This window comes from Somniosus microcephalus, chromosome 1 (assembly GCF_052327205.1).
Source record: "Somniosus microcephalus isolate GS21.2 chromosome 1, FLI_Smic_1.0, whole genome shotgun sequence".
In the NCBI taxonomy this organism is placed as follows: Eukaryota; Metazoa; Chordata; class Chondrichthyes; order Squaliformes; family Somniosidae; genus Somniosus; species Somniosus microcephalus.
In genome coordinates, this window is record NC_140987.1 from 151,039,271 (window position 1) to 151,056,051 (window position 16,781).

Below are 16,781 nucleotides of genomic sequence, written 5' to 3' on the forward strand. Positions count from 1 at the left end.
GGGTGGTCCATCTGGTTTTATTCTTGTTTTGCGTAGTGTTTTTTTACAACCGAGTGGCCATTTCAGAGGGCAGTTAAGAGTCAACCACATTGCTGTGGGTCTGGAGTCACATATTGGCCAGGCCAGGTAAGGACGGCAGATTTCCTTCCCTGAAGGACATTACTGAACGAGATGGGTTTTTAAACAACAATGAGTTTCATGGTCACCATTACTGATACTGGCTTATTAAAATTTCCCAGCTGCTGTGGTGGGGTTTGAACTCATGTCTCTGGATCATTAGTCCAGTAAGATAACCACTATGCTACCATTCCCTGTGATATGAGGAAAACCATTTTTTAAACTCAACAAGTGGTTCAGCTTTGGAATGCACTGCCCGATAGGAGGGTGGTGGTGGATACAGATTTAATAGTAGCTTTCAAAAAGGGAAGTGGAAAAATACTTGGAGAAAAGTGCAGGGATTTGGGGAAAAAAGAGCTGGGGTTTGGAACTAACTGGATTCTTCTTTGAAAGAGCTGGTGCAGATTTAATGGGCCAAATGGCCTCCTTCCATGCTTCTATAGAAATAAATCTTATACCTTGCTTCGCCAAGTTTGATTGAAAATGATTATTGCACTGCAATAACCAAATCAATCACAGGATGACAAATGTAGGCTTGGCATTTCCCTCCGAGCTGTAAAAGGCATGTTTCAAAACAGCATTAATTTTAGAGAAAAAAGTCAACAACTGACTGCAGGACATGAACCAGTGAGTCAAGTGTGAGACACTCAAAAATTCTGGCATTGAATCAGATATTACAAGGTTAAAAGATAGCTAAATCATCACTGGTAAATTTTAACTGTACACTTCACAGTAATTTCCTTCTGTCTTCTCTTTCTCCGCCCGCCGCCCCCCACCCCCCCCCCGCCACCTCGCAAAGCACCCAAGTATGGGAGGTGGAGTCACAACAGTTACAATAAAATGCCAGAAAATAGGGGTTGATCATTCAAAATATTGGCTGCAGCCAGACTTGAATGTTGCTCTGATTTCTGGAAAATAGTGAAAATCCATACAAGTCTCAAAACAGAGGCTAGATATGCAAGTATTTAAACAGCCCACTATATCCAGTGATTGTCTTCAGAGCCTCAACATAATAGTTTACAAACCTTTCCTGTGGCAGACCAGGAGATCAACACTGGTGTGTAGTTTTCTCAACTGCTGGTCCAGATTTTCAAACTGCTGCTGCTTTTCCTCAAACCACTGTCAGATGAAGAATGGAGTTAATTTACCACGAACAAAATCATTACAAATTACGTTACCAGCAGTAAACTACATTTCTTCCTTTAAGGAAAAACAAATTAACTCTGGTCACAGCCTACACCAATTTGACTGTGAATCAAAAGAAAATAAGCAAATAGCTAGCCCATTTCGTTGTCTTTTCACCCTTAGAAAGGAACTGAAGAATCTCATTAATTCATCTCATTAATCAGGTTCAAAAATCAGCTCTTACTGCATCCGATTCATTCATCTTGATTGTCATTTTGTTGACAGCATCGGCGGCCTTGTTCACCATCCTCAATATGCCTGCTCCACTTAGAGCCTGGGTGCTAACCGCACGAGGCAGCTAGAATTGAATGACAAATAAGGGTGAGCAATCCTGTTAACAGCCTTGCTTGTGTCTAGTTAAAGTGCAAAGAAAGGGCCACAGCATTTTCTGCTCTCATACATTTCAATATACTCACTTCAACTCTGTACTGCAGCCTACTCACTTCAGGTACAAACTTTCTAATGACCCTTAAAATTCCAAAAGGAACTGAATACAGCAGTTACTATTTGCTTCTGATGAAAGTTCTAGGTCCCATTTAGTCACTACATCTGAAGCAGTTCTATCAAAACATTAAATCGACTAAATACACTGCTCGGTTGAGCAATACTGCCAGCTAAAGATTTGCCTAGAATAAGAGCAATATGAAATTTTGCTTCAATGCCAACACAATTTAAAGCAAGTAGTTTATGCAGTGTGTTGGTATACCTATGTTTTATTAGGCCAGATTTTGCAGGAGTGGGGGATCTCATGGTATAGCATGCCTAGTTAGTCAGATGGACAACAGTACAAATAAGTTAAACAAAATTTGCTGCAAGTGTGAGCGATAACAGCACAGAGCAGGGGGGGGGGGGGGGGGGGGGGGGGGGGGGGGAAGAAAGAGGGAGAGGGTTTACTTTCTGGGCAAGAAAGGTTGATTTACAGTCATTAACAATTATGTCACGAACAAATTGGCATAGGGTAAATAAAATGAGAGATGAATGCATGGCTCAGACTGGTGTGAGAAATGGGTTTCGATTCCTGGGACACTGGCACCAGTACTGGGGAAAGTGGGATCTGTATCGTTGGGACGGTCTTCACCTGAACTGTGCTGGGACCAATGTTCTGGCGAGTCATAACTAGGGCAGTAGAGAGGGCTTTTAATAGTGGAGGCAAGGGATCAAATTTGGGAAGATGATGTGGTAAATCAAAGAGTAAAGACAAGGCAATAGAGAAAGGTATTAATATGGGAAATGATACAGACTGTGACAGGAAGGGATAGAGTGTACAAATCTAAGGGTAAAACAGATAAGGCTAGGGGTTACAAAAATAATAAAAAAAGGACAAAACTAAAGGCTCTGCATCTGAATGCACGTAGCATTCAAAACAAAACAATTGAACTGAAACAAGTACGATCCGATAGCCATTACAGAAACATGGCTGCAGGATGACGGATTGGGACCTGAATATTGAAGAGTACTTCACATTTAGGAAGGACAGGAAGGTGGGAAAAGGTAGAGGGGTGGCTCTATTAATTAATGATGGTATTAGCACAATAGAGAGGGATGACCTAAGTTCAGGAAACCAGGATGTAGAATCGGTTTGGGTAGAGATGAGAAATAATAAAGGCAAGTAGTCACTTGTGGGAGTGGTGTACAAGCCCCCCAACAGTAACCATATGGTAGGATGGAGTATAAAGGAATAAATAATGGGAGCTTGTCAGAAGGGTACGGCAATAATCATGGGGGATTTCAATCTGCATATGGACTGGAAAAATCAGATGGGCAAAGGTAGCCGAGATGAGGAGTTCATGGAATGTTTTCGGGATAGTTTCTTACAACAGCACGTTCTGGAGCCAACCAGAGAGCAGGCTATACTAGACCTGGTATTGTGCAATGAGATAGGATTGATTAATTAATGACCTCAGTGAAGGTGCCCCTAGGTAGGAGCGATCATAATATGATTGAATTTTACATTCAGTTTGAGAGAGAAGAGTGGGTCCAAGACTAGTATTTTAAACTTAAATAAGGGCAATTATGAGGGCATGAAAGCAGAGCTAGCTAAAGTGAACTGGCAAATTAGTTTAAGGGATAGGTCAGAGTTGCAGTGGCAGACATTTAAAAGGGATATTTCAGAATACACAGAATATATACATTCCAACGAGAAAGAAAAATTCCAAGGGAAGGACCCACCATCCGTGGTTAACTAAAAAAGTTAAAGATAGTATCAAACTAAAGCATATAATTGCGCAAAGATGGGTGGCAGGTCCAAAGACTGGACAGAATATAAAAAAACAGCAAAGAATGACAAACATTAAGGAGAGAAAAATTAAAGTATGAGAGAAAGCTAGCTAGAAAAATAAAAACAGATAGTAAGAGTTTCTGTAGATATTTTAAAAAAAAAAGTTAATGTGAATGTTGGTCCTATAAAGTGAGTCTGGGGAATTAATAATGGAAAATAAGGAGATGGCAGTTGAATTGAACAGGTGTTTTGCATCGGTCTTCACCTATTGAGGATATAAGTAACATCCCAGAAATAGCTGTAAATCAGGAAATGGAAGGGAAGAAAATTACAATCACCAGGGAAGTGGTACTGAGCAAATTGTTGGAGTTGTGGGCTGACAAGTCCCCAGGTCCTGATGGACTTTGTCCTAGGGTCTTAAAATAAGTGGCTAGTGAGATAGTTGATGCGTTGGTTTTTCCCTAGATTCAGGGAAGGTTCCATTAGATTGGAAAATAGCAAATGTAACTCCTTTATTCAAAAAGGGAGGGAGACAGGATGCAGGAAACTGCAGGCCAGTTAGCTTAACATCAGTCATAGGGAAGATGTTAACAGCTATTAAAGAAGTTATAGCAGGGCACTTAGAAAAGTTCAAGGTAATCAGTCAACATGGTTTTGTGAAAGGGAAATCATATTTAACCAATTTATTGGAGTTCTTTGCAGAAGTAACATGTGCTGTGGATAAAGGGGAACCGGTGGATGTACTGTACTTAGATTTCCAGAAGGCATTTGATAAGGTGCCACATCAAAGGTTATTGTGGAAAATAAAAGCTCATGTGTAGGGGGTAACATATTGGCATGGATAGAAGATTGGCTAGCTAACAGGAAACAGTAGGCATAAATGGGTCATTTTCTGGTTGGCAAAATATAACGAGTGGTGTGCCACAGGGATCAGTGATGGGGCCTCAACTTTTTAAAATTTATATAAATTACTTGGATGAAGGGACTGAAGGTATGGTTGCTAAATTTGCTGATGACAAAGATAGGTAGGAAAGTAAATTGTGAAGAGGACATAAGGAGGCTACAAAGGGATATAGATAGGTTAAGTGAGTGGGCAAAGATCTGGCAAATGGAGTATAATGTGGGAAAATGTGAAATTGTCCATTTTGGCAGGAGAAATAAAAAAGCATTATCTAAATGGTGAGAGATTGCAGAGCTCCGAGATGCAGAGGGATCTGGATGTCCTAGTGCATGAATTGCAAAAGGTTAGTATGCAGGTACAGCAAGTAATTAGGAAAGCTAATAGAATGTTACCGTTTATCGCAAGGGGAATTGAATACAAAAAAGTAGGGGGGTTATGCTTCAGTTATACAGGGCATTGAGGAGACCACATCTGGAGTACTGTGTACAGTATTGGTCTCCTTATTTAAGGATGTAAATGCATTGTAAGCAGTTCAGAGGTTTACTAGACTAATACCTGGAATGGGCAGGTTGTCTTATGAGGAAAAGTTGGACAGACTAGGCTCGTGTCTGCTGGAGTTTAGAAGAGTAAGAGGTGGCTTGATTGAAACATACAAGATCCTGAGGGGTCTTGACAGGGTGGATGCGGAGAGGAGGTTTCCTCTTGTGGGAAAATCTAGAACTAGGGGTCACTGTATAAAAATAAGGGGTCGCCCATTTAAGACAGATGAGAAATTTCTCAGTGTCGTGAGTCTTTGGAACTCTCTTCCTCAGAGGGCAGTGGAAGTAGAGTCTGAATATTTTTAAAGGCAGAGGTAGATAGATTCTTGATGAGCAAGGGGGTGAAAGGTTATTGGGTAGGCGGGAATGTGGAGTAATCAGATCAGCCATGATTTTATTGAATGGTAGAGCAGGCTCGAGGGACCTACTCCTGATTTGTATGTTAATATGTATGTTTGTATTAATAGGGTCCTTACATTGATAATAAGACTTAAATTTCTGTGGCCACACACAGCAAGTTCATGAAAATCAGAGGTTAAGCACGAGATGCCGTTTTAGCAAAGCAACTTATGGCGATTCACAATTCATGGGGTAGCTCTTACTCAGTATAAGTTGCTGGTTGATTTGTGCATAACAGCATGTGTTCTGTTATTTTTACAGCAAAACCTGGTCAATTAGGTTTTTTAAAGCTGGGAGTGTGTTTTGGGGGCTGCGGGGGAGGGCGGAGTTTTTAAAAAATTGCCAACCTCGTTCACTCAAAGTAACAGATCCACAGTACTGTAACAGGAGAAACCAAAACAAGCAATTTATTTGTTTTTCTCCCATTAAAGGCCCATATAATGCAAATTTCCAATTTAGTCTGACGTGTTGACACATTTATATAAAAAAAAAACCTGCAATCTCATTCATCTGTTGAATTCAAATGAAAAAAAAGAGAAATTAATTTTGATCCAGACAACAATCCATAGATCAGATTAAGCACATCTCTAAGAATTTAAGAAAATAATCAGTGCAGTAATACTAGGAAATGCCTCAACTGCAATTCCAACACCCCCCACCCAAAGCCCTCCCATCAGGCTTCCATGCCACCTACAGCAGTGAAATTGCACTAATCAGCATATGGCAGATGTCAGTTTGAGAATACAAGCAAGACCCAGGCTGAATATAGAAAATTCAGAGGGGAAGTAAGAAAGGAAATAAGGTGGAGTGTATGAACAGATTGGCAGCTAACAAAAGGGAATTCAAAAAAGTCTTCTATAGGCATATAAATAGTAAATGGATAGTAAGGAGGGGTGGGGCCAATTAGGGACCAAAAAGGAAACCTAAGCATGGAGGCAGAGGGCATGGCTGAGGTACTAAATAAGAACATAAGAACTAGGAGCAGGAGTAGGCCAATCGGCCCCTCGAGCCTGCTCCGCCATTCAATATCATGGCTGATCTGATCCTAACCGCCAATCCACTATCACAGAACCATCTCCTGAATCTAACAGAATTAGACACGGAATAGGAGCAGGATCAGGCTACACGGCCCGCTCCGCTACCCACAGGGCCATGTCCGATCCGAACCTAGACTCATGTCCAAATTCCTGCCCGCTCCCCGTAACCCTTAATTCCCTTTACTTCTAGGAAACTGTATTTCTGTTTTAAATTTATGTAATGTAGCTTCTACAGCTTTTTGGGGCAGCATATTCCATGGACCTACCACCCTCTGAGTGAAGTAGTTCCTCCTCATCTCAGTTTTGAAAGAGCAGCCCCTTATTCTAAGACTATGCCCCCTAGTTCTAGTTTCACCCATCATCGGGAACATCCTCCCCGCATCCACCCGATCCAACCCCTTCACAATCTTATATGTTTCAATAAGATCGCCTCTCATTCTTCTGAACTCCAATGAGTAGAGTCCCAATCTACTCAACCTCTCCTCATATGTCCACCCCCTCATCCCCGGGATTAACCGAGTGAACCTTCTTTGTACTGACTCGAGAACAAGTATGTCCTTTCTTAAGTATGGACACCAAAACTGTACGCAGTATTCCAGGTGCGGTCTCACCAATACCTTGTACAACTGAAGCAATACCTCCCTATTTTTATATTCTATCCCCCTAGCAATGAAAGCCAACATTCCATTGGCCTTCTTAATCACTTGCTGCACCTGCATACTAACCTTTTGAGTTTCGTGCACCAGGACCCCCAGATCCCTTTGTACTTCAGTACTTTCCAGTTTCTTGCCATTAAGATAATAACTTGCTCTACGATTTTTCCTGCCAAAGTGCATAACATCACACTTTCCAGTATTGTATTCCATCTGCCAAATCTCTGCCCACTTACTTAGCCTGTCTATGTCCCCTTGCAGGTTCTTTATGTCCTCCTCACTCACTACTTTCCCTCCCATCTTAGTATCATCTGCAAACTTTGATATGTTACACTCGGTCCCCTCCTCCAAATCGTTAATATAGATTGTAAGGAGTTGGGGACCCAGCACTGACCCCTGCGGAACACCACCAGTTACTGATTGCCAGTCTGAGAATGAACCATTTATCCCAACTCTGCCTTCTGTTAGATAGCCAATCCTCTATCCATGCCAGAATATTACCCCCAATCCCGTGATTTTTTTATCTTAAGCAATAATCTTGTGTGGCACCTTGTCAAATGCCTTTTGGAAGTCTAAATACACTACATCCACTGGTTCCCCTTTATCCACCCTATATGTTACTTCCTCAAAGAACTCCAGCAAATTTGTCAAACATGACTTCCCCTTCATAAAACCATGCTGACTTTGTCCTATTAAATTATGATTATCCAAATGTCCTGTTACTGTCTCCTTAATAATGGACTCCAAAATTTTACCTACCACAGATGTTAGGCTAACCGGTCTATAGTTTCCAGCCTTCTGTCTACTGCCCTTTTTAAATAAGGGTGTTACATTAGCAGTTTTCCAGTCTGCCGGGACCTTTGCCGAGTCCAGGGAGTTTTGGAAAATTACCAATGCATCCACAATCCCTACCGCCACTTCCCTCAAGACCCTAGGAGATAAGCCATCAGGTCCAGGTGATTTATCCGCCTCAAGTCCCATTATTTTACCGAGTACCACTTCCTTAGTGATTTTGATCGTGTTTAGCTCCTCCCCCCCCCCTTTAGCCCCCTGTTTGTCCAGTGTTGGGATATTCTTAGTGTCTTCTATTGTAAAGACTGATGTAAAATATTCAGTGTTTTTGGCCATCTCCATATTTCCCACCATTAATTTCCCAGTCTCATCCTCTAAAGGACCAACATTTACTAGCCACCCTTTTTCTTTTTATATAACTATAAAAACTCTTACTATTTGTTTTTATATTTTTTGCTAATTTACTTTCATAATCTATCTTCCCTTTCTTAATCAATCTTTGTTATTTTTTGCTGTCTTTTAAAGTTTTCCCAATCCTCCCACTAGATTTGGCTACCTTATATGCTGTTGTTTTTAGTCGAATACTATCCTTAATTTCTTTACTTAGCCACGGATGGCTGTCTTTTCTTTTACACCCTTTTCTTCAGTGGAATATATATTTTTTGGAAGTTGTAAAATAACTCCTTAAATGTACACCACTGATCATGTATCGTCTTACCCTTTAATCTATTTTCCCAATCCACTCTACTCAATTCCACTCTCATACCTTCATAGTCTCCTTTATTCAAGCTTAGCACGCTTGTTTGAGATCCAACCTTCTCACCCTCTAATTGAATATGGAATTCAACCATGTTATGGTCACTCATTCCAAGGGGATCCTTTACTAGGACATTTTTAAATTAATCCTGTCTCATTACACAGGACCAGATCTAAGGTTGCTTGCCCCCTGGTCGGTTCAGTTACATACTGCTCAAGAAACCCATCCCTAATACACTCAATGAACTCATCCTCAAGGCAGCCCTGCCCAATTTGATTTGTCCAATTAATATGAGAGTTAAAATCCCCCATAATTATAGATGTTCCCTTATTACAAGCCTCAACTATTTCCTGATTGATACTCCGTCCAACAGAGTTGCAACTGTTCGGAGGCCTATAGACTACGCCCACTAGTGTTTTTTTCCCCCTTATTATTCCTTACCTCCACCCAAACTGTTTCATTATCCTGATCTTTTGACCCAATATCATTTCTCTGTATTAGTGATTCCTTCCATTAACATAGCCACCCCACCTCCCCTTCCTTCCTGCCTGTCCTTCCTGATCGTTAAATAACCTGGTATGTTTAATTCCCAGGCATTGTCACCCTGCAGCCATGTTTCTGTAATGGCCACAAGATCATACCCATATGTAATTATTTGTGCCATTAACTCGTCTATTTTGTTACGAATGCTACGTGCATTCGGATAGAGAACTTTCAAAGATGTTTTGTGACACTTAGTTCCTGCTTTTGCCCTTTTTATTACTTTACCTTTTACTCCATACCTTCTGCCCCTTCCTGACACGCTCTGGTTTTTAATTTCCCCACTGCTACCTAAGTCTATGACCTTCTCTGTTGTCATTTTTATTATTTGCTCTCTAGGAACCTCCCCCCCCACTAGTTAGTTTAAAGCCCTCTCTACAGCCCTAGTTATATGATCCACCAGGACTCTAGTCCCAGCAATGGCCAAGTGAATGAGTACTATGCATCTGTCTTTACCAAAGAAGATGCTGCCAGTCAGTGAAAGAGGTGGTAGTTGAGATACTGGATGGGATAAAAAATTGAGAGAGAGGTGGTTCTAGAAAGGCTGGCTGTACTTAAAGTAGGTAAGTCACCAGGAGCAGATGAGATGCATCCTAGGATGCCAAGGGAAGTAAAGGTGGAAATTGCAGAGGTACTGGCCATAATCTTCGAATCCTCTTTAGATATGGGGGTGGTGCCAGAGGACTGGAGAATTGCAAATGTTACACAATTGTTCAAAAAAGATAATAAGGATAAACCCACAGCTACAGGCCAGTCAGTTTAACCTCAGTAGTGGGGAAGCTTTTGGAAACAATAATCTGGGACAAAGTTAACAGTTACTGGGACAAATGTGGATTAATTAAGGAACATAAGTAGGAGCAGGAGTAGGCCATACGGCTCCTCGGGCCTGCTCTGCCATTCAATAGGATCATGGCTGATCCGAATCTAGACTCACGTCCACTTCCCTGCCCTCTCCCCGTAACCCCTAATTCCCTTATCTGCTAGGAAACTATCTCCATTTTAAATTTATTTAATGTTGCAGCTTCTGCAGCTCTCGGGTAGCAAATTCCATAGATTTACTACCCTCTGAGTGAAGAAGTTTCTCCTCATCAGTTCTGAAAGGGCAGCCCCTTATTCTTAGATTATGCCCCCTAGTTCTAGTCTCACCCATCAGTGGAAACATCCTCACCGCATCCACCTGATCAAGCACCCTCACTATCTTATGTTTCGATAAGATCACCTCTCATTCTTCTGAACTCCAATGAGTAGAGGCCCAACCTACTCAACCTTTCCTCATACGTCAACCCCCTCATCTCCAGAATCAACCAAGTGAACCTTCTCTGAACCGCCTTGAGAGCAAGTATATCTTTTCTTAAATATGGAAACCAAAACTGCATGCAGTATTCCAGGTGTGGCCTCACCAATACCCTGTATAACTGCAGCAAGACTTCCCTGTTTTTATACTCCATCCCCCTTGCAATAAAGCCAAGATTCCATTGGCCTTCCTGATCACTTGCTGCACACTAACTTTTTGTGTTTCATGCACCAGGACCCCCAGATCCCTTTGTACTGTAGCACTTTCTCGCCATTTAGATAATAACTTGCTCTTGATTTTTTCTGCCAAAGTGCATAACCTCACACTTTCCAACATTATATTGCATCTGCCAAATCTCTGCCCACTCACTTAGCCTGTCTATGTCCTTTTGCAGGTTTTTTATGTCCTCCTCACTCACTGCTTTCCCTCCCATCTTTGTATCGTCAGCAAACTTGGATATGTTGCACTCAGTCCCTTCCTCCAAATCGTTAATATAGATTGTAAAGAGTTGGGGTCCCAGCACTGACCCCTGCGGAACACCACTCGTTACTGATTGCCAGCCCGAGAATGAACCATTTATCCCAACTCTGTTTTCTGTTAGATAGCCAATCTTCCACCCATGCCAGTATATTACCCCCAATCCCGTGATTTCTTATCTTGATCAGTAATCTTGTGTGGAACCTTGTCAAATGCCTTTGGAAGTCCAAATACACTACATCCACTGGTTCCCCTTTATCCACCCTGTATGTTACATCCTCAAAGAATTTGTCAAACATGACTTCCCCTTCATAAAACCATGCTGACTCAGTCCTATTAAATTATGTTTATCCAAATGCTCTGTTACTGTTTCCTTAATAATGGACTCCAACATTTAGCCAACCACAGATGTTAGGCTAACTGGTCTATAGTTTCCAGCTTTTTGTCTACTTCCCTTCTTAAATAAGGGCGTTACATTAGCAGTTTTCCAATCTGCCGGGACCTTTCCTGAGTCCAGGGAGTTCTGGAAAATAATCACCAATGCATCCACAATCCCTACCGCCACTTCTCTCAAGACCCTAGGATGTAGGCCATCAGGTCCGGGGGATTTATCCGCCTTAAGTCCCATTATTTTACTGAGTACCATCTCCTTAGTGATTTTAATCGTGTTTAGCTCCCCCCCCCCCCACCCCCACCGCCCCGTTTGTCCAGTGTTGGGATATTTTTAGTGTCCTCTACTGTAAAGACGGATACAAAATATTTGTTCAGCGTCTTTGCCATCTCCATGTTCCCCACCACTAGTTTCCCGGTCCCATCCTCTAAGGGACCAACGTTCACTTTAGCCACCCTTTTTCTTTTTATGTAGCTGTAGAAACTCTTGCCATCTGTTTTTATATTTTTTGCTAGTTTACTTTCATAATCTATCTTCCCTTTCTTAATTAATCTTTTAGTTATTCTTTGCTGGCTTTTAAATGCTTCCCAATCTTCTATCCTCCCACTAGATTTGGCTACCTTATATGCCCTTGTTTTCAGTCGGATGTTAAAGGCAAATTGTGTTCAACTAACTTGATTGAGTTTGTTTTGGGGGGGGGGGGGGGGGGGGGGGTGATGAGGGCAATGCAGTTGATGTGGTGTACATGGACTTCCAAAAGGCATTTGATAAAGTGCCACATAATAGGCTCGTCAGCAAAGTTGAAGCCCATGGAATAAGAGACAGTGGCAGCATGGATATGAAATTGGCTAAGTGACAGGAACCCGTAGTGGTGAACAGTTGTTTTTCCAAACTGGAGGAAGGTGGTGTTCCCCAGGGGTTGGTACTAGGACCACTGCTTTTCTTGATCTATATTAATGACTTGGACTTGGGTATACAGGGTACAATTTCAAAATTTGCAGATGACAAAACTTGGAAGTATAGTGAACAGCAAGGATAGTGATGGACTTCAAGGAAGACAGACAGGCTGGTGGAATGGCCGGACACGTGGCAGATGAAACTTAATGCAGAAAAGTGTGAAGCGATACATTTTGGTAGGAAGAACGAGGAGAGGCAATATAAACTGAAGGGTACATTTCTAAAGGGGGTGCAGGAACAGAAAGATCTGGGGGTATATGTGCACAAATTGTTGGAAGATGGCAGGGCAGGTTGAGAAGGCAGTTAAAAAAGCATGGGATCTGGGCTCCATAAATAGAGGCATAGAGTACAAAAGCAAGGAAGTTATGAACCACCTTTATAAAACACTGGTTTGGCCTCAACTGGAGTATTGTGTCTAATTCTGGGCACTGCACTTTAGGAAGGATATGATGGCCTTAGAGAGGGCCTTAGAGAGGGTGCAGAAAAGATTTACAAGAATGGTTCCAGGTACGAGGGATTTCAGTTGCATGGATAGAATGGAAAAGCTGGGGTTGTTCTCCTTAGAGCAGAGAAGGTCAAGAGGGGATTTGAGAGGTATTCAAAATCATGGTGTTTAGACAAAGCAGAGGGACAGAAACCATTCCCATTGGCAGAAGGGTCAAGAACCAGAGAACATAGATTGAAGGGGAATTGGCAAAAGAAAAAGGCAACATGAGGAAAAATGTTTTTTTTAATCTAAACGCAGCAAGTGGTTAGGATCTGGAATGCACTGCCTGAAAGGGTGGCGGAGGCAGATTAAATTGTAGCTTTCAAGAGGGAATTGGATAAGTACCGGAAGGAACATTTTTTGCAGAGCTATGGGGAAAGGGCGGGGAGTGGGACTAGCTGAAGTGCTCTTGCATAGAGCCGGCACAGGCTTGACTGGCCGAATGGCCTCCTTCTGTGCTGTAACCATTCTATGATACCATAAAAAGGCCAGTAACATTTTTGGGTTTTATGGTATTATCTACCTGTACTACCACCTTTGGAATTACATTTTTAAACCACAAGGTGTCTGTTGATCTACATCTATCTGCATCCTTCTATTCCTCATTTTTCCTTCCTCCTCCTCACACACACACACACATACATACTAAATTGAGTGTCAGCTCTCTGCCCTTTTCACCAATCCATACTCTTGAAGCAGATATTCCTCCATGCTGTTGGCCAACATTTCCTCAATTTGCATTGCCAGCTCTCTATGCTCAAGCCCAAATCTATACATAGGGAAGGGAACCCAGCACTGACCCCTGGAATGCCACTTCCAACCCTTCTCTCCAATCCAAGTAGTACTCATCAACTCTATAACCTTTCATTTACCAATCAACTTTGCATCCATGTTGCTACATTCCCTCATTACCAGCCTGAAAACCTCACATCTACTACATTCCTTTTATTTATATAATAACTATTCTCTTCAACTCCTACAAACAGTTATGCACCTCCAGCCTCTAATCAATTTCCCTTCTGCTTAACCTCCAAGTAATCAACCTTGTTATATTGCTCAACTCTGGCTCCTTCTCCACATCCAATGGGACCACTTACTTTCACCTCTACATCACCTGACTAGCCCTACTTCTTCCCCACTCCCAAAGCCCAAATCCAAACTGATCACCTCTGGACTTCAAAACTCTCCTTCCTACCAATTGACCCAGAATGCTGCAACCCTGGTTCTCAACTGTACAAATGCCAATGTCGCCATCACCCATCTTTTCAAATCTCATCTGGCTTTCCAAGTCCCAGAGAATCAACCAATATTCTTCTTGAAATTCTTTCATGGCCTTGCCACTCCTACTTTCATGATCTCCTCCAGCCCTATGGTGGAAGGGAAACTGAAAGTGTGGTTAAAAAGATGAGTTTCAAAAAGTTTTTTTTTTTTTTTTTTTTATAAATAAAAAGGCTAGTGGAAAGTGAGGGTAGTGGATTGCTAAGACTATGACTAAATACTCTGCCAAATTGTGGAATGGAGGGGGGGGGGAGAGAAAGAGAAAGAATGAGGGATTTGAAGGCTCATCACTTGAAAAATGTTTACAGTGCAGTGAACCAACAAAGCTCCAGTTCTTTGACCTTAAATGTATTGATTTTTTTGATGAAAGAGTAGCATTTGACAAACAAGTTAAAAAATTCTCTACACAGACTTCTCCTTCCCTCCCCAGAAAGGTCATCCATGGTATTCTTTGCAGAAGAGTAAGTTGCACTATCAAATATGCTTTGCAGATTATTTCAAACAGTACATTTTAAATCTGAAATGCTGGCAAAGATGAAGATAGCACAGAGCCACCCACCACCACCAGGATCTTAGCCGTCAGGTTGCACCAGCCATCGCGTATAGCAAACTTATCATTTGCACAAACTTCATCAACACTAAGTAAAACACGAAATACATAGGCGGTGCATGAGTAATTTGTACTTTTATTTTGAAAAGCAAGTGCTCTCTTCCTTCCTCCCCATCCTCCCACCCCCAGGGAAGGGCTAGCTTGGTCTCTTAGAACTCAGCTAACCCCAAAACTTGATATGGATAACTGGAGAAAATACTTTGAAGAGCTGATGCCAGGTGGTGATTTGTTAGACAAGAAACTATTCCCATTATTACAGATCTTGTATTTCTACAAAGACTTGAAAGTCAGTGCCCGAGCTTCATGCAAGAAATTGCTGGCATCAACATTTAACCCATGAGTAGGCAGCCAACAAACATTTTACAGCAAGAATTGTACAGAACAAGAGTAGAACAGTTCAGGGACCCTCTTGTGCATTTCCTACCTCAAATATCCCAACACCCCCATCCAAAATTTTACTAAACTGGACATGACTCAAGGGAAAATTTGCTGAAAACATTCTTTAAAATTTAAATATAGAAAATTCCTACACAACTACAGCAATTCTATCTCCCATTATATACAATTTCATGTAATCCACTTGATCAGATCAAAGTGAAGATTCCCCATCCAGCAACTACTCAATCAACTGAATTCAGCTTAATTGCAGTAGATTCAATGGGAAGCATTGACAGAATAGAAACACAGAAGATAGGAGCAGGAGTAGGCCATTCGGCCCCTCGAGCCTGCTCCCCCATTCAATGCAATCATGGCTGATCATCCAAATTCAGTACCCTGTCCCTGCTTTCTCCCCATACCCCTTGATCCCTTTAGCCTTAAGTATATCCAACTCCTTCTTGAATATATTTAATGAATTGGCCTCTACTGCCTTCTGTGGTAGAGAATGCCACAGGTTCACCACTCTCTGGGTGAAGAAATTCCTCCTCATTTCTGTCCTAAATGGCCTACCCCTTATCCTTAGACTGTGACCCCTGGCTCTGGACTCCCTGACCATCGGGAACATCCTTCCTGCATCTAGTCTGTCCAGTCCTGTCAGAATTTTATAAGTTTCAATGAGATCCCCTCTCATTCTTCTAAACTCCAGCAAGTACAAGCCCAATTGACCCAAGCTCTCCTCATACATCATTCCTACCATCCCAGGTATCATCCTGGTGAATCTTCGCTGCACTCCTTCCATGGCAAGAACGTCCTTCCTCAGGTAAGGCGACCAAAACTGTACACAATACTCAAGGTGCGGTCTCACCAAGGCCCTGTACAACTGCAGCAAGACATCCTTGTTCCTGCACTCAAACCCTCCCGCTAGGAAGGCCAACATACCATTTGCCTTCTTAACCGCCTGCATGCTTACCTTCAGCAACTGGTGCACAAGGACACCCAGGTCTTGTTGCAGTTCCCCTTCTCCCAATCTATTGCCGTTCAGATAATAATCTGCCTTCCTGTTTTTGCCACCAAAGTGGATAACCTCACATTTATCCACGTTATATTGCATCTGCCATGCTTCTGCCCAAATCATACTGGAGTTTCTCTGCATCCTCCTATGACTATCCAAAGCAACTGGATTGCTTAGCTTCCAAAAAAACAGCAGTCTCACTGCTATGCTTTCTCCCTTTCCATGTTTAAAGCCAAACTCATTATTGGTCAGAAAATAATGATGGTTTCATATGAAGGTTGGGGGGGGGGGGGGGGGGGGGAAAAAGAGTGAAAAGAGGATACCATGCTTAGAAATACTATTTATGTCTCACTACCTCCTATTCACATCAAGGGACCTGGCTGTCCTTGTACGCTAAAATCACAGAAAGTTAACATGCAAGTACAGCAAGCAATTAGGAAAGCAAATGGTATGTTGGCCTTTATTACAAGAGGAGTGGAGTGGAGTACAGAAATCTTACTGCAATTATATAGGGCCTTGGGTGAGACCACACCTGGAGTACTGTGCAGTGTTTTGATTTCCTTGCCTTGGAGAGTGCAACAAAGATTCAGTAGACTGGTTCCTGGGATTTGGTGGTGGGGGGGGGGGGGGGAGAAATTGTCCTATGAGGAGAGACTGATTAGACTACACCTATATTCCCTAGAGTTTCAAAGAATGAGGTGATCATGTTGAAATGTAAAAAATGTAATGGGCTTGACAGGGTAGATGCTGGGAGGGAAC

At 42.1% G+C, this 16,781-nt stretch overlaps 1 protein-coding gene across 2 annotated transcripts in view; it reads right to left on the reverse strand.

Annotated features, from left to right (window-relative positions):
* The window catches only part of snx2 (sorting nexin 2), a 76,843-nt gene that overhangs the window by 20,515 nt on the left and 39,547 nt on the right, over window positions 1–16,781 (reverse strand). For both annotated transcript variants that reach the window (XR_015078212.1, XM_085986721.1), the window contains exons 9-10: window positions 1,487–1,600; window positions 1,143–1,236 (exon numbers count right to left, since the gene is read on the reverse strand). Coding sequence is in view for 1 of the 2 variants with exons in the window: in XM_085986721.1 (XP_085842847.1) it covers window positions 1,143–1,236; window positions 1,487–1,600 (208 nt within the window). In the remaining variant the exon portion in view is untranslated. The remainder of the gene's footprint in view (window positions 1–1,142; window positions 1,237–1,486; window positions 1,601–16,781) is intronic.